This window comes from Rhamphochromis longiceps, linkage group LG17, assembly GCF_057381845.1.
Source record: "Rhamphochromis longiceps isolate RC_006_pf linkage group LG17, R_longiceps_female_GT1.1, whole genome shotgun sequence".
Taxonomy (NCBI): Eukaryota; Metazoa; Chordata; class Actinopteri; order Cichliformes; family Cichlidae; genus Rhamphochromis; species Rhamphochromis longiceps.
In genome coordinates, this window is record NC_140573.1 from 8,582,571 (window position 1) to 8,601,112 (window position 18,542).

General features: G+C 41.2%; 1 protein-coding gene across 4 annotated transcripts in view; it reads right to left on the bottom strand.

Annotated features, from left to right (window-relative positions):
- The window catches only part of ddah1 (dimethylarginine dimethylaminohydrolase 1), an 82,599-nt gene that overhangs the window by 7,907 nt on the left and 56,150 nt on the right, over window positions 1-18,542 (bottom strand). For all 4 annotated transcript variants that reach the window (XM_085387622.1, XM_085387621.1, XM_085387623.1 and 1 more), the window contains 3 exons: window positions 17,282-17,381; window positions 10,325-10,398; window positions 3,554-3,673 (listed from right to left, as the gene is read on the bottom strand). In XM_085387622.1, the coding sequence (XP_085243748.1) occupies window positions 3,554-3,673; window positions 10,325-10,398; window positions 17,282-17,381 (294 nt within the window). The remainder of the gene's footprint in view (window positions 1-3,553; window positions 3,674-10,324; window positions 10,399-17,281; window positions 17,382-18,542) is intronic.

Sequence of the window (18,542 nt, forward strand, 5' to 3'; positions counted from 1 at the left end):
TCAGACATTCCCAGGTCACTCGTGGGAGTGTCATGTGACTGCAACTGCCCTAAATGAAAACACTCAAGTCCATAGGGTGAGGGCCAACACGGTCTGTGACACACGCGAGTATTAAGAGTGAGTAAAATGTCGACTCCACCTAAGATCCCAGTTGTTCCTGCTTTACTCTTCATTTTCTCATTAAATTCAAGGGGAAATATGCGCATAAGGGAAATGACATACAGCAAGATTTCCTCATGTTTCATGTAAAATTTTGATCCATGAAATTCAATTAAATCCTCACCTGACTAATGAAACAGCTGGTTTTCTGTTCACTGCCAGACGCTGCAGCCAATCAATATAGGGGGCAGACCTCTTTTGTGTTTTTCTAAACTTAAAGATTCTTTAATTGAATCAAATCTTAAGCCTAAAGAACTGAAACGTATGGGAAATTATCCTAGATACCTTTACACAATAGTGGCTTTTAACGTCGTCATTCTGGATCTTCACCAAGTGTTAAACTACAGTCAATCGACACAGACTTAATTCGAACAATGGCTGAGGTCCAGCTAATGCACAAGAGTGGTAACTGGGCAGCAAAATGTAGTCATTCAAAAGCTACTCGAACTAAATATTTACTGGATGGTAATAAAATCCCTCTGGGGCAATGACAAACCTGAGCAGTCTAGAAAAACACCAACAATTTCCAGGACCTTATGTGGGAATCAGCAGAATCTTTATCTTGGCACCTGGTGTGAACATTTCTAATGCTCACTTTAGCAATCCTTCCCAGAAACTGCTTAAAACTTATGCAATACAGCTTCCAGATCTGGACAGGAAATGAGACTGAAATTGCTTCCTGTTGATGGACCATAAATGTTTGGTATTACTGGTCTAGTATTTTATTGCTGCAGTGTAATGTTTTCAGTGGAAAAGTACACAGAAAAAGGAAACGCAGGGGGAGGATGCAGGAAATTTCAGATGACATTTATCTAATGTTTAAGGCTGCTGCTATCGGCGTCTACAGCTGATTCAGGGACACAGTGGTATCACAAGAGGAAACCTAGAACATGCTGTGAAGGTCTAGATCAGGGTGTCAAACTTGTTTTACATTATGGGCCACATACAGCCAGAAAAAGAAGTACAGTTCCACTGATATGTCTTGTTTTCGCTACATGATAAGAATAAGAATAAGAAATAATTGTTTAAATTTACAGAAAACGTTCTGTTAGTACACGGCGCAGACTGTCCTGTAATTATTACATTTTTGTTTTTCTTTGTTTTTTCTTACTGAGTAAAAATCTGGGTTTTTTGCTTTGGATTTTTTACTTATTTATTTTGATATGCACATGGGGGAGGAAAAGCTATAAAACCACTTTTTCCAAACCCTGGTGGGCCGATTCTGGATCTTGGGCCTTATGTTTGACACCCCTGGACTAGATAGTAATGCCAAGTTTTATATTTGCTCAAACTAAAATATTGCGACAGCTATCAGGTGGATTGCTGTTCAATGTTGTTCGGACAATCATGGTTCTGAGGTGATATAAAGTCAACTTAGCTCTAGATTTTTATCTATGACTGTTTTACATGGTAACAGTGGTATGGAGTAAGTATGTAGTATGGGAGAAACAGAACAAGAAACAAAGCTTCAATATATAAATAATCCAAATCTGGAACCTACATTCTCCAACACTGGATTTGGCCATCAAAAAAAAAAAAAATCTCCAACAGAACCTTCACCATGCCGTCACCTCATTATCTATAAAATTCAAGCGTGCAAGCATCCTTGAGGTGAAGATCAGACTCTGACCAAGAGAGAGCAATGAGCTCATGAATCAAGCTAGGCTGGGTGAAGGGGCCACTGATGATCTACAGCCTGCCGGGCAGTCTGCTGTAGGAAGGAGGGGGGTAGTGCGAGATTACAGGGAAAGGGTGCTGCAGCCTCTGACACAGGCTGTATTTTGGGATGATGACTTCATGAGAAAAGCTTGACAGTGACAGCAACAGATGGATGATGAAATCCATCCGGTCATTCTGCTAAACACAGATACGCGGTGCGCTCAGCCTTCCTGAGCATAGCCGAAATACAAACTACAGATCGTCGATGCTATTTTGTGATTGCAAATGAGTAATGCGTTACTCAACCCCGTAATAAAAATAAGGGCAGGTCCAAATTTTCTTGAACGCCAGCAAAGCGCAGCTCCCTAAAGACAGAATGAATTAGCTGGGCTCCAACTTTAATTTGCACAAAGTGTCTGCTGCATTCGACAAGGAGCCTCGTCGCCAGAAGAGCTGCATCTACATCCCAAACGAACAGTTTGGATTCATTAAATCTGCATTCATAAGATCTCGTTCTCCCTCACACAAAGAACATTATCTAATTACAAATCCAGGGCTGTTAAAGGCCCTTTAAAACAGGAGCTAATTGCTGCGAGAGAGAGGGTGACGTAAGCCATAATTAGAAAGCGAGCAGTCATTAAGTTTCGCTAGCGGCCACTCTTCGCCCCAGTAGCTAATTACTGGGGTGATCAAACAGGCAGGAATCTTAATGAGCTGGCACTGGATTATAAATTAATTCTATTATGCAATGATGCATAGGTTCCTGGGAACACTTTAGCAATGCAAACATGCTTACAAAACCAACAGGGCCAACCTTGTGCTTCTCTCGAGTACTTCAGCCTTCTTAGGAAGAGCTGCCTGATGTTCTCTGAGATACACTAAACGACTTTTGCTTGATTTACAGTAACTCTGTTTAGTACTGAGCCAGCAGGGGGAGATATCATACTAGAAGGCAAATGAGGAATACTGCCAGAGGGAACCTGTCAAGCCCAAAGGTGTATGTGCTTGCCTGTAAGTCTTCATACTTATGTAATTATATATACACTGCCTGCCTTTGTGTTGTGTAAATACACATTTCGCTGAATTTCTCTTGTTTGTGCCACTGCAAAAGTTCACATGCTAATGTTTGGGAATTTTGGGGGATAATTCCATGGGAGGGATGGGCCGAGATTTATTGCACTCTCGGTGCAAACGAGCGATCCGTCTCTGTCGGGGTGTAAGCCGTCTCCTCTGTTCGGTCTTGGCGGTCCCCGGGTTTCTGTTGTTGGAGCTCGATCGATACAGGAGCCTTTTATGCAGTAATGAGCTCAAGCTGTTTAATGGAAGGACAATACAGTCGTAATTGAAGCTGGAGTGTGAGCGCCAGGGGCAATCCCCGCAGATTAGCTGAGAATATGAATTAATGGGGATGGATTTAGGTGACAGGTGGTTTCAATGTGCCTGGAGTGGGAAGCCGCCAACAAACTGTAAGTAAGGGAGTCTGCTCTGAATCAACACGTGCAATGTCCTGTCTTGTCGCGTTATTCTTTCAGGGTTGTTCATACTAACGGATCAAGCAGAATGTCAACCAAACGATGAAACAAAAAAAAAAAAAGGAAAAAGGATCCACTACTTCAATGTGCGTCAAAGTAAAGAAAAGACTGCCAATACATCAATTCACAGGTTTCCATGACTACAGCTAGGGAGAGCATAGTTACGGTGTACATACATAAACACACATACACAAGCTCCATACTTTGAGGGCTTTCTGTGCTGGTTCACTGGAGCCGATTACAATAAGGCCTGGTCCTCCCATGCTGCAGAAGCTCTTCAGGTGCAGGCCTTCGAGCACAGGCACAGTGGAAACAGCATAGTCCTGTAAAACACAATATCATTACAAACGCTTAATAAGCTCAAATAACATGACTTTCATTTCATGATGATAGGACAGGGTCAGGTAATGCTAATCATTTGGGGCTTGTAGCTTTAAATATTTAACAGGCTTTCTCATCACCTGCTAACAGGTTTCCTCAAGTAGTTCTTTACTGATAAGACAGAGCTTTTTATCTGAATGTAGGTGAACGAACGGTTTTAAACAAATGATACAAAAGCACGTTACTACTCAGCAACAATGCTTCTCCATCCATTAAACTACAGTACAACAATGAGCTAAAACATCATTCATTATAATATAGGGCTATATGTATATGTGTGTGTAAAGTTTTACTGTAGATTGTAAAAGCTCAGCAGTGATCTGTGTGGTATCATGGGGCCTAAAGTGGCATTGAAATAAAGTATTGTACAGCTCAGTAGCGGAAAAAGCAAGATAGTCTGAGAGATGCTGTTGATCTCAGGGCTCATGGGGAGATTACGCAGCACCTTGTAGGAGCCAGTTCTTAAAGGCTTTTTCTGGCTGTGGGACGTCTGCAAACCAAATGTTGCCATTAAAAGTGTTACAAAAACACACGTTACATAAAGGGTACTTAGAAGAACTGGCAGCGATAACAGTTTTATTAACACCTGGATGCTGGTTGGTTTTCACAGAACCCCTGGAACGTTTCAAATGTTAAGTGTCTTACGTAAGAATCGCTTTAAAGATACTGCTAAACATCCTCATTTGTTAAGACTGTGTGGGAGGGTTTGATTGGATTTATAGCGACATCGTGACTGCCATCGCATTTTTCTTTACACGTTTTTAAAACCTGATTGGTGCACAGAAATGCAAAACTCGGCCCTGCCTGCCAGTGACCATAGCTGTTTAAACTAAGGCAGAGAACTTTAGCGTTCATGCAACCACTTCTAATGAGAAAAAGAATCATACAGGCTTCTAAAGCTCCAACCCCAAGGATAAAAAACAATAAAAATAGGATTAAAGAAATCCTATCTGACAGCTATATGGCTTGTTTTTGCAGATGAACAGAACTGTTTTGGAACCTATAGTTTTACATTTACCTTTAGCCTTTAACGGTTGATTTTGGACTAAGAACTCTCATTAAAACATCCGTTGAAAGCCGCCTTCTTTGCAAGGATTAAAGCCTTAAGGCCACGTTGGAGTTGCAGCATATTTAACGGAAATATTGTTTTACCCCTGACTTTGTTTTGTTTTACCCAGCAGAAGGAATCGAGCGATTAAACATTAGATGCAAGGACTCAGGCCTTTATGTGGGAGAGACTTCTTAAGCCGGAGACGGATCCTACTGTGATTCGTAAACCTTGAAGTGAGACCAAGATGCAATTTAAAATCTGACAGGATAAAGAGACTCGAAGCTTATTTTCTAAGACCTTTTGTTCCTGAATACATTTGGATGACCTTATAAATTCAACTTCGCACCTAAGAAAAGAACTTTTCCAACAGACACCCATGTGTTTTCTTAATCACACAATGTGTTTTGAAGGGGTTTTTATAGCGTTCAGCTTCATAAAACTTACAAAGGAAGTGTACATTTTCCATCATTACACCCCATTTTTTCTTTCAACTATATGCTAACAGTTTTCAAGTAAATATTTGTATGGCACCAATAAAACAACACCATAATTCACCCAGTTATTGTGACTTCATCACACGAAAGACCTAAATTACCCCCTTTGCTGATGTCTTCCTAATTTCCAGTGAGAACAACTGAATTGTATAATCTTTTTATCATTCCTTATCCATAAACAGGAAGTTTCTGCGCAAAATTGGAAATGCAAGTCATGCATTCGTCCTTACCAAGATAAATCCTTAAGGGAAGAAAGGCTTGCTTTTCATCTTCACCAGCTGCCATGTTGTTAGCTGAAAACATGACTGACTGAAGAAAAAAGGTAAAGCAAGCTGAGCTGGTCAGCACTTCTTACCCATGGCAGAAAAGAGGCGGTTTAACCTCTATATTACTTCCAAAATAAACGGACCCCATCAATAACACCAATTACTCTGACCTCTGTGCGGACCATAAAGAGATAATCAACATCTGTATGCAGTTGTGGAGTAGGCTACTAAATAACCTGGCAACAAAGTGATCCTTAATTTGAAAATGAAAGGAAAAAACAACAGCGACAGGAGAAATCCATCTGATATAAAACGGAAAGAACAACAATTGACGCTTAAGTGATTTTTCCTACTGTCTTTTGCCAGAGACGCATCATTAAGTCCTGTCTTATCAGAGATAACAGAAAACACAGAGGAATCCATAATGAGGAATTCAAATCAGATACAGATGGGAAGATGGAAGCACTACAGTAAGGCCATTCAGGCTATGGTAATGCGTTCAACTCTTGAACAGTATAACCCACCTCTGAACTTGTGTGTTAGCCAGCTTTTTGGATTTGTCATGACTGTTCAGAGGGAATCCAAAAGTGTTACGAATAGGTCAAGCAGAACATCTTCACTTTAAAAGAACAGCCAGCAGGATAGACAGGTTCAACCTTTGTGACCAACCACTGTGATCCTGTTTGCAGCCTGCATGTCCAAGTCTTCCCTGAAGCTAATCTCTTGGTTTAGCTTGAAATATTGCTTTTATGTTGTATTTTTTTCCCATGGATGTAGTAGTGAAAAGCAAGCCATGGCTAACAAATCTGCATGGAAACTGAGTGAATCTCTAGAAGTCCTCTAAAGGCACCGAGTAGTTTAAAGCAGCATTTTTTGATCTAGGAGTATCTTGACAATGTTGTCTGGCCGTAACTATTTGGCCCTAACAAAGCTGCTTGGGACTCCACTTCTGTCTAAGAGGACAAATGTTTCCTCAGCTATATCTCAGAACACTTTATGCACAACCTGATGGAATAAATGAAAACTAAAGGTTTGGGGGGGGGAAATTTGACTACAACGTAGCCCACAATTAGCACAATCCAATGTTATTTATCTAAAAGCTCAGTAACACAATAATGAATTAAGTATCTAGAATGAAGCACAATTAATGATGATGGCACTATCAATTTACATCAGCATTTTCTAATTAGGATTTATTTATAACAAACAGAAACAACCTCATACCACGTAACACATTACACCCAACAAGTGGTGTTTTTTTCACGTCTTTCTCTGAGAAATTTAATTGGCATAAAGAAATTAATCTCTTATTAAACTTCATCCATCGATTCTCTTCCGCTTATCCAATTTTTAGAGTCACAGCGGGGCTGAAGCCGATCCCAGCTGTCACAGGGCGAGAGGTTGGTACACCCTGGGCAGATCCCTGATCTGTTGCAGTGCAAACACAGAGAGATAGAAAACCATTCGCACTCACATTAACACCTATTGGGCAATTTAGAATCACCAGTTAACCTAACTAGCTGCACGTCTTTGTGCTGCAGGAGGAAGCCGGGAAGTTTCTTTTTACCTGTGATAAAACTTTTGATGGAACTGTGAATGTCCTACAAAAAATGATTGCCCGAAAACTGGGATTACAGTTTTCCAGTAATGTAACACGTAACTGTCCTCAATTTGGACATAGCATCAGCTCTTTGTAAACATCTGGACGGCTAACACAAAGCTAGCGGAATAATGTTAAAGCTGAGTGTATGCAGACCCCAGATACGTCTATATTGTCAGTTGGTAATTATGTGGCAGTGTGATTCAGGCCACTTTGCTGAGAAGCATAAAAATATTGTAAAGGGAAGTGTAAAAAATACTTTCTTCAGAGAGTACTGAGTAATATTTGATACATTGCTTTTTTGAGTAATGACACTGACATGAGAATGCTGAGTATGAGAATAACAGTGTGTCATCACTGCAGTGATGAGTGAATGGAATGATTGAGGTTAATAATGGGACAGGAAGAAAGTGCCTGTGAACTAATTAAGAGGTTTACTCACCCAAATCAGCTTCATTTGTGTCATCAATTACTTTCTTTAATCATTATATACAGAGGTGGCAGAAGTTTGCACCAGCACTCGATTAAAAATGCCTCAAAGGCAGATGAAATCTGGAACTAGGATCAAACTCTTAATTGCTACAGGGACTTTTTACAGCTGCACTAATCAATACTCTCAGAGCGCAGTGGAGCTTAATAATAAAAAGTAGAAAGACCTTTTAAAACTTTATTTTTATTCAGTGTTACACCCTCCGTTATGTATATATTTTGGGATTCAGAACTCATTGAATGCTAATGCTGGCTTACAATAAAAAGGGCTAATGTACCTCCATGTACACTCAGTGGGATGTCCTGAAAGGGTTTTCACATCTCCTAGCAACAACTGGTATTTTTTATGTCCACAAAGTAGCCTCAATGCTGACTGGTACATCGGATGTCCTCAGAGGGATTTGCAAAGTGAATACAGCAAAGGAAGAAGTGAAAGCAGAGATGGAAGACTATATACGATGAAGATATATAATGGCTCAAAAGGAAGGAGTGAGGCAGAGATGGATGGAGAACAAAATGGAATCAGAGAAAAAAAGGGCAGCAGAGCTTAATGAAAAAAAAAAAAAAACCAAGATGGAGTGATGATACTATTACCCTCCTGGCCTAAAGCCTCCATGATTGATATCATATTTATCTCCTCCTTTCTTGTTTGAGATTTATAATTGCTTGCAGAAGGCTTTAAAGAAAAAGATTATTAAAAAGAATGTTTTCATATTGTCAAGTCAAGTCGGCTTTATTGTCATTTCAACCATATACAGCTAGTACACAGTGAAGCGAAACAACGTTCCTCCAGGACCAAGGTGCTACATGCAACATAAATTTACAACATAAATTAACAGAAAACACTAAACTAGCTAACTAAGAGGCCTAGTTAGCTGGCTAGCAGAGACAAGACAGACTGACCTAACATAAATTACAACATAAATTAACAAAAACTAACTAACTATCTAAGGAAGACTTTTTTTTTTGTTAACAGACAGCAGACAACAAAGTGCACGTGCAAATGTGCAAACAAGAGCAACAAAGTGACAGTGTGACAAAAAAAACCACAACGTAACATAATAATAAGGTTTTGTGATGATGAGTTGAGGTAGTGGAGGAACAGTAAACATTCCTTAGTGCAGCAGCAAAAATTAGGAAGTAAAGAAGTTAGTGCAACAAGTCCAGTAATAATACTGTGCAAAAGAGCATTTACAGGTTGGTGTGTACGATGGTTTGGTGGTGTAGGTCAGTGTGTTTGCGCTTGTGTTGATTAGTCAGTCCAGTCTCAATGTTTTGAGGTAGTTGAGTTAAGCTGAGTGATAGTGTGTGTGTGTGTGTGTGTGTGTGTGTGTGTGTGTGTGTGTGTGTGTGTGTGTGTGTGTGTGTGTGTGTGTGTGTGTGTGTTTATCAATCCAGTCCCATTTTGCTGAGGAGACTGATGGCTTGTGGAAAAAAGCTGCTGCACAGTCTGGATGTGTGTGCCCGAATGCTTCGGTACCTTTTTCCAGATGGCAGGAGTGTGAAGAGTGTGTGAGAGGGGTGTGTCCGATCAGCCACATTGCTGGTGGCTTTGCAAATGCAGTGTGTGGTGTAGATGTCCTCAACAGAGGGGAGAGAGACCCCGATGATCTTCTCTGCTGTTCCCACTATCCGCTGTAGGGTCTTGCGGTCCGATATGGCACAGTTCCCAAACCAGACAGTGATGCAGCCGCTCAGGATGCTCTCGATAGTTCCTCTATAGAAGGTGGTCAGGATCGGTGGTGGAAGCCGGGCCTTTCTCAGTCTTCTCAGAAAGAAGAGACGCTGTTGGGTTTTCTTGTGCAGGGAGCTGGTGTTGAGGGACCAGCTGAGGTCCTTCTCCAGGTGGACGCCCAGGAATTTGGTGCTGTCGACGATCTCCACAGAGGAGCTGTTGATGCTCAGCGGTGAGTGGTCGCCTCGTGTCCTCCTAAAGTCAACAACCATCTCTTTTGTCTTGTCAACATTCAGAGACAGGTTGTTGTCTTTACACCAGTCCGTTAGCCTCTGCACTTCCTCTCTGTACGCTGACTCGTCGTTCTTGCTAATGAGACCCACCACGGTCGTGTCATCAGCGAACTTAATGATGTGACTTGAACTGTGTGTTGCTACACAGTCATGAGTCAGCAGTGTGAACAGCAGAGGACTGAGCGCACAGCCTTGTGGGGCCCCAGTGCTCAGTGTGGTGGTGCTGGAGGTGCAGTTCCCGATCCGTACTGACTGAGGCCTTCCGGTCAGGAATATATTTAGGAAATATATTTGAGATACTACTTTTACTTCTTATGTAATGGATCAGTTGTGAACTTTTCCAGTGACAAGCCTTTACTTTTGCTTGAAACAATGGATTGAATTAGAATTGTGACTACAGCTTCCCTCACCTACACAGAACATTTGATGCTTTTCAGCCTATTATCTTTAGGTACAATTCATCCTCAGCCACTTCCCTTCTTTCCCGATCATTTGTAGTTGAACAAATGTTGAGCATTCGGGATCTTAAACATTATTCCTGACACTTTGTTTCAGTCCATGACAAAGACTTTTTAAACAAAAAGAGACTTCTATCTTCTTCAGTGGCCACACGTTACAAGCTAAAGAACCAACAGCAGCACAAACAAACAAGTGTAGCCCACATTCACCAACTTATTTGCATTTCCATGCAAGAATGCAGGCACTACTTTGCTACATAAATTCACCTTAAATGCATCTGCTAAGATCTCTGCTCCTCTCTGATTGGTCCGTTTGGAAAGTCCCACGAAGAACTCTCGACCTGTAGAGAGAATCTTTTAAGTATTTGAACAGAAAACCAGCAATACAGCAAGCATGAGAAGCTACAGTAGCAGAATACTCCAGACAGCACACCGTGTACTTTATGCATGCCTGCGAAGGGGGGCCAACTGTGGTTAGTATGGTGGCACATAGGCAGAAAGCCTTGAATGCCTGGCGAGGTATTGAGCAGCACACTGAGCTAAGGGATGGGCTCCTAATGTTGCTGCTGAGCCTTTACACTATAAGCCATTAGCACATGCCTTGCCAACAGGAAATGTTTCTAGCTCTGCCATGTGAAACCAATTTCAGCTGGAAGGAACAACAGCACAGAGCCAGTGTCTAGAAACCCAATTAACTGTACTGTGCATTTTCCTAGTGGTCTGTGAAGCGGAGAAGATACTGACCCACATTTTAACTCACGACTGTAAGTGAACATACAGAAAATCGAATAAAAGACCACCATGCTCTTGCTTGCACCGTGGTCTTACTGTGCAGAATGGCACATGACGGTTTTGTTTGTCGGTGGGATGTACAGCTAGGTTCACTGAGGCACCGGGTCATCGAGGTCACATGGAGGAATGCCTGTGTGGAGGATCTCAAAGCACAGATGCATATTTACAGACACGCAACTGTCTGCTCACAGAGTATGAACTAGAGGCTACCCTCTGCCATTTCACTACATTTCTAACAAGTAGAGTAGTCCTCATACAACCTAAACACAGCAAATCACCAAGTTCTATGTGTTGTTAGTATGCCTGTGAAGGTTCAAAGTCATCCAGGTCATCATAGTAGAAGATACTGAAGGTCTGGAACTGAAGGACCTTAGAACTGAAGAAGCTTCTCGGATGAGAGGTGAAACATCTTCAAGCAACTTAAAGAAGTCCAGGCACTTTTCTTTCCAAGCTCCTTAGACTATGTGTTGTTAGCTACAGAGTTTCTCCTCATCCCTTAAGATATTTATTCCAACAGTCATGACTTCAAATTTGCATGATATGAGACATTTCATGCTTTCAAAGACTTTGTTTTAAATATAAAGATAAAGGCCTCACTGTCAAATTTGTGTTTGTAATTATTTTAAACACTTTTTAAATACTTAATTGCACCGTATACAAAAATGTAGGTGGCCTTAAAAAGGTAACTTAAACAAAATGGTGAATGGCTGAAAAGCATGTCCAGCATGTAAAAGGCACTATTTGTTTCCAGATGATAGCATTATACTATATTTCTGGAAACAAAAGGATCACATGACTCCTCTTTACCTCTCTCTGTGACACAACAGGTTGGCCTCTGGTCATACACATTAATCTGTAGCAAAACAGCCATTCCTGAACCTCGATGAATTCAAACTACAAACTAAGGACTTGGGTTTCTTTGTGAAGTTTTTTTTTTAACCTGTACAGGTCTAAGTAAAAAAGTAACTTCCTCAAACTGCTCAGTGAACCATTTGACTGCATGACCCCCAGTTATTTAAAATGCAATTCATGAATGAACTGCAAGAGATTAAATATCAGGATGCTGATATTTACAGTGGATGAAATAAGTATTAGATCTCCTGCTGAATTTGTACATTTATAGTCGCAGACTGGAGAAACCAGTTGGCAAGCACAGCATTAAGATGTTTCCACCAGGTGTGCACACATCTCAGAAGAGATTTTGGGCCGCTCGTCTTTACAAAAACTCTCTAAATCTTTTAGGTTTCTTGGCCGCAGCTTGGCAATTTAAAGCTTCAGCTCTCTCCACAGATTTCCAATAGGATTGGGATTCTTTAGATCATATTCACTATTTCTCTTCCCTTAAGTATAGCGGGAGCACGTAGTTTTTCTCTGAATTGTTTAGATGTTCACTCACAAACTTAAGATGAGCCTGTACATGTGCCTCCTTGAGCAGGGGGAGCACTGCAAGATTTCAGTCCATGTGCATAAAAGTGTTTAGATATTGTTAAGGGTTCAAATATTGAGGAGGGATAAAGGAGGAATTCCAAAATAACAACAATGATCCGGCCGGGTGGAGTCAAACGATGATTTTAATGAACACACGCAGCGTGGGGAGATGCACACTGCAAGACACTTCAGATTGCTTTTGATTCATCAGGGTTAACGCCCCCTCATGCGTCACCAGATACAATACATGCATACGTCAAATCAAAACCACAAGGACTTTTAACACAGTTTGAAAAGAACATTGTCTCCGTCTCCACGGCAGGTGCTTCCTGTCCATCTTCTGACTCTCGCTTCTCCAAAACCTCGGGCCATGCTCTGCAACAAACTAGCAATTCTGCACGCACAAAAATGCAGTTGCAAGTAGGGTTGCCAACCGTCCCTTAAAAAACGGAATCGTCCCGTATTTAGAAACAAAAGTACACGTCCCGTATTGAGCTAATAAGGGACGCACTTTGTCCCGTAATACAGTGAGAATCAAAAGTAGTCTATAAATGTTAATGGAATTAACGCTTTGTTTGAAAACATAATTCCCAGCCCCTCTCCTGCTTTGTGACCAATGAGCTGACAGCACACTTATGACAATTCGAGTATGACAATTCAGATTACCGCTCATCTCATTGGTCGAGGAAAGGTCGCTTACGGAGAAAATACCGGAAGACAACAGATGACCACAACAAGAAGCATGGCCAACAGGGAAACAAACGCCGACACTGCGGTGCAAGTCTCGGACGACAGTACACCTAAAGCTGGGCAGACACTGCGATTTTTTTCAGTCACGTTATTCAGCTCCTGCTCAAACTGCACGATTGACTCGCAGGGGTTAGAAGTTGGTAGGTCACGATGCAGGGTTTCACACTATACGACCCGATGCTCTGATGCGACCTGAGTGCTCACACTGTGCCTCCATAAAATGAAGGTTATAACAGAAAATCTGTCGCTCGCTCTCGCTCTCTCTCTCTCTCTCTTTCACTCACACAGACACACCACCACCAACTTTGCTAAATTGCTAATGAAAAACATTGATCAGGCAGCTGTGATTGAGCAGCAGTGTAGATCCAACTATTTTCACGGTTGTTGTGGTCGTGATAATTTTGTGATGCCACATCGAAAAGGCTCGGATGAGCTTTCCAAAGTTCTACAAGTTGTGCCTCCATCGCTGGTGTCCAGATCACACGCTGCACAGCCGTGCTGCTCCGTCTTTTTCACAGACGTTTACGTGTTTGCGCGTGAGCAGTGTGAGCGGCTGTGTCACCACAGCCGCTTCTCGTTACCCCACGTATACTAAACGATGCACGATGAAGGCCAAAATCGGGCCGATCACCAAATCGGTTACACGACTCAAAAATCGTCTCAAAATGGGCCAAAAATCGCACAGTGTAAGCCCAGCATTAGAGCAGCAATGTTTGTTCGCTCAGAGAAAGAAAAAAAGGCTGCAAAAGTACAGGGAGGAATGGGAAAAGGAAAACACCTGGCTGGAAAAGTGCACTATAAAGCGCACTGCACTGTGTGCCAGTGCACTTTTTCCATAGGCATGCTTCTATTGGTGGGCACATGAAGAACATGAGGGGCATGAAAGCTCGGGGAACCCTTTACCAATTTTTTGTCCGCCAGGCCACGGCAGAAGCAGATATGGTATGTAAACATTGGTTTGTTTTTTTTAAACCCTCTGGTTAAGGATATGGGCATGTGCAGTGAATATCAGGGCTATGTGGCCAGAAGTGTGATAATATAATTTATTTTGTGTAATAAACAACTGCAAGGATAGATGATTACAACAAATAGATGACTAATACATAAAAGTAATACATATTTTAATAATGATGATGAGTTATGATGCGTAATCATGGGAACAAGTGGGTTTACAAACAGGAGCAGCTGATTAGCATTAGAAAAGCTGAAATAATACCTCAACTGAAGCCAATTGTACTAAATGCATATGTGCACTGTTACAAGAATATTTTTCGTTCTATTGTTTTCTATTAATTTATATAATTTTAAGTTAAGCAGGACAGAGTTCTTTTAAAGAAAGATTTACTTATATTCTCAAAAGTTAAGCATGACAGGCTTCTGTTTAAGAAAGAGACCTGTTTTACTGTGTTAATGTTGTCATTTTGAGCTAAAAATAAATGGCTAAATGATCATTTGTTTCCCATATGGTCATATCACAAAGAATATGCATCTGCTTAAATCAAATTCAAGTCAAATGGTTAAAAAATAATTTCACACACAAAAAAAAGAGCTACAAAATTCACCACACTGGGAAGGGTGAACTGGGTTGCCCGGCCCTGGCCACGAGGTGTCCCTTATTTATTTTTCAGGGAGTTGGCAACCCTAGTTGCAAGCAAATATATCTGAACTCTCACCTAGAACATAAGCCTACCTACAGTGTGTGCAGGTGTATGTGTGTATGTGTGTGTGTGGCTCGACCTCACACAAACTTTGTCTTATGAGAAGAGAGGCCAATTCTCATGTGCATAATAACCAGTGTTGGGACTAACGCGTTATTAAGTAACGCGTTACAGTAACTACGTTATTATTGTGGTAACGAGCACGGTAACTAGTTATTATGCCAAAATCAGGAACGCGTTACTCGTTACTGGGATTTAGATAGGGTCGTTACTCGTTACTTCGTGTGGTGGCATCGCAGAGCTTCCACAGATTCAGTAACATTAGCAAGTGGTGGAGGCCAGCAGGTGGATGAAGGAAAAGGGAGGCAGAAGGAAAAGAGACCCGAGGCGGCCGCCGGTCCAAGTGTGAACTGAACTTCAGGTAAGAAGTTATGACCTGCAGTCTCTCTGGGTCAGATATAAACCAAGTTTAGGTGGAGTTTATTTTCGTTATTCTGACTTTTTCCGTACTGCGTGCTAGCTAGCATGACGGAGTTTCTATACAGCTGGGTGGGTGCTATGATGTTAATGATGTTGAACTTTATTTTGTTCATAAGTTATTAGAGTTGCCAACCGTCCCGTCTGGTATTCAGAGAAAATATTAAGCGTTTCTTATTGAGGTGAAAAGGAACAGTTTGTCCCGTAATTCAGCTACAATGGAAAAGACACAAAGCTGGAGTTATTCTGTGTCTTTGCTGCACAGCTGCCTCTTCTTCTTTCATTCTCCCCCCTCCCTCTCCCGTTTCTACTTCAATCATGAAAACTGATCAATGATCAGCTGATCGGCTCTCTTGTTTGTTTATCGCTCACTTTGCGCCGAAAGAGGAAACCAGCGGATGTCGCGCTAAACAACAGCAGCACGTTTAAGCTTGATCAGCTGTTGTTAGAATTTATTTAATATTAATTTCTAGTATCAGCTGATGTTTGCTGGAGCCACAGCTGTAAAGCTGCTGGTCATGATATGGTTTGGTTATCTGGTGAGAGGGAAACATGAAGATGAAACCAGATGTCCTTACTGAATCATCAGAGCTGAACAGGTGATGGAGAAACAGGTTTACCTTTTAGGTGACATGAATGAGTTGAAGGGAAGTTATGAACTGTTTCTGAGAGACAAATAACCCCAGGATCCTTTTTTAGGTAGCTGACAGCTGGTAACTGTGCAGGGGCGGGTCTAGCAAAGTGTGGCCAGGGGGGCATGTAGGGCATTAACAGGGAATGGGGGGCACAAAGAAATACTTTTCTTTCTTATTCTCATTTAAAATGTCTAGCTTTTAAAAAATAATTATCTGAATCTTACAACAAACAATTGATAGATTGATGCATATATACCATCAAAACAGTGTACATCACTGTCACAACAGTGTTTATTTTCATTCAAGGGCTTTATGATTTTTCCTATAATGGTGGGCCAGTCTCTAGTCAAAATGCCCGGGACGATTTTCTGTCCCAGTCCAGCCCTGTATGCAGCTCATCTGCAGTCTGGTGTTGCCTACATCTTCCTATTCAGAAGGCAGAATTTCTGAGTTCTGAGTACAATCGAAAGCACCACGACTGCAGTTTTTGTGTTGGATGTATGTGTTGGATGGCGCACATGACTGTGACGTAGGCTAGAATCATGGCAGCAGTCAATGACGGTCCAGGCGTGGGATTTCTCTCGTGGAAATATGCACATTATCTTTTCCTTTCTATTGGTCGGTGGCACAGTGCACTTGTGGCAAGTAAGCAAGCTAGAAGACTGGCAAAGTTATGGAAGAAACACATTAACAAGAGAATTCTGAGTAAAACCAAAGTTACTTTCCCTAGTAACTAGTTACTTTGAAAGTAATGAGTAACTTGAAGTAACTGAGTTACTTTTGAGAGAAGTAACTAGTAATGTAACTAAGTTACTATTTTAAAGTAACTTACCCAATACTGATAATAACCTAACTGAAACTATATCTGTAATATGTTGAATAAATGTTTTAATCAAGAACCTCTACTAAAAGCTTAATCAAAAGATATAAATGAATAAAAGACAATAATGAATAACCTGGTTATTCAAATAGCATCCTCCCAACAGCTCCTCAAAGTAACTCACACTTAGACTCTGCTTTAGTTTCACTTTCACAAACACGCTCTGCAAAAGCTTGCGCTTCTTGTCTACTTTGGCACAGAGCGTACTCAGAGTTAGGCCTTTCTTTTATAATGCAATGTAATCTGCATATAAACATTTAAGATTATAGATTCAATTCAACAGTTTAAAGTGGTTATCACTGCACCTGTAATAAAGGCTAATTGGGTGCCAATATGTTTAAACATCTGAATGCAATAACAATACTGCAGATTGTATTATTAATGCAATGGTAATGATGATGATTATGACCAATAGCAGCAAAATATTTTTCTAATCCCCACAATATATTAATATCTTGGCTGGTTCAGATCTATGAAGTGGTGTTATTGATGTTGTGGGACTCAAAAATAAGAGGGAAGTCTCAGTTTGCTGGTTTGGAATGACCAGACAAAGGTTAATGAATAATCAATAAAATACAGTGATTGAAGAGGCAGAGTGACGTACCCGTAAAAAGGACATCTCCTCCATCCAGTGTCGCATTCTCATCAGTCATTTCCACAATGTTCAGATTTAAATCCTTCAGAGCCCCTTTCATTGCCTCCGTCTGGCAGAAAGACAAGGACACAAACAGAATTAAAGTTAAAACATGTGTGCACATAAAAAAAAACAAACAGAACTGTGATGACTTACAGTAAACTACTTCAGCATTTCCTAATATTATGATATGATCCAGGATCTAAATACTGGTTCACGAGATTGTTTGTAATGAAAAAAAACTTTTATCCCCAACAGATTATGGTGACATTACAGTGAGCCATGAAATGATGTCATTTTGTAAGAAGTGCGTTAAAACTTTTACAAGGCAGAAGTTGTGGAAAAATAGGTACGGTGAATGACCAGCACAAATTTAGCACAAATACTTCCTGCTGTCCTTCTGTTCTGGGTCATCTGTCTTTAATACGCTTAAAAGGAAGGGAATGTAAGGATGGCTGCCACCTGGTGATTATTAGCATATATAATGGAATACATCTCCCTCATGTAATATTACGGGAAATCCACACTTCACCTGTATGTCCCCTCTGCTGAACTCAAAACCTGGGGGAAAGAGCTGGTCTGTTTTTGGCTCAACCTTCAGCTAATCTCCTCTCTTGTCTGACCGCCCAGTGCGATTTTACTGTCCTGTTTTTTGGGGTTCCTGCGGGAGTAGTTTCCAAGGCCAGTCATGTTAGCAGGAGCATCAGTGTTTCCACAGGCCCTATCTCACTATGACCTCAGCCTGGCCACTATAATGCCTTTGCTTCTCTTCAACTGCAGAAGGCCAAAGCATGAGGTCATCCAGGTAGACTGCCATGTGCTTCCAGATAACACTGGGGAGGCCTGCAAATACACAGATTTACCTTCTCACCTGCGCATACATCGGCAGTGGTGCACAAAGGCATCCAAAGCAGGTGTACTGGAATCGCTAGCACCTAGCAGGACATTTGGACAACTAAGTGGCTTTATGGCCCAGTGATTCACAACCCGAATGGCAAACTTCCAATCCACTCACTTTCCAGAAGTAAAACTGTGGAATCCTCCATGTTTCGTCTATATTGCATGTTCATCTCAGTTAACCAGGAGGAACACAGCGTTCTTCCAAGAAACTGGGGTTCACAAATTCATTAGTGGTTTCTTAAAAGCTCTGACAGCAAAAGCGTGCAGTACATAAAGAGCTGTATAGGTAACAGTTAATCCCATTCATTTTTCTTTGTGCGTTGCCAAGCCA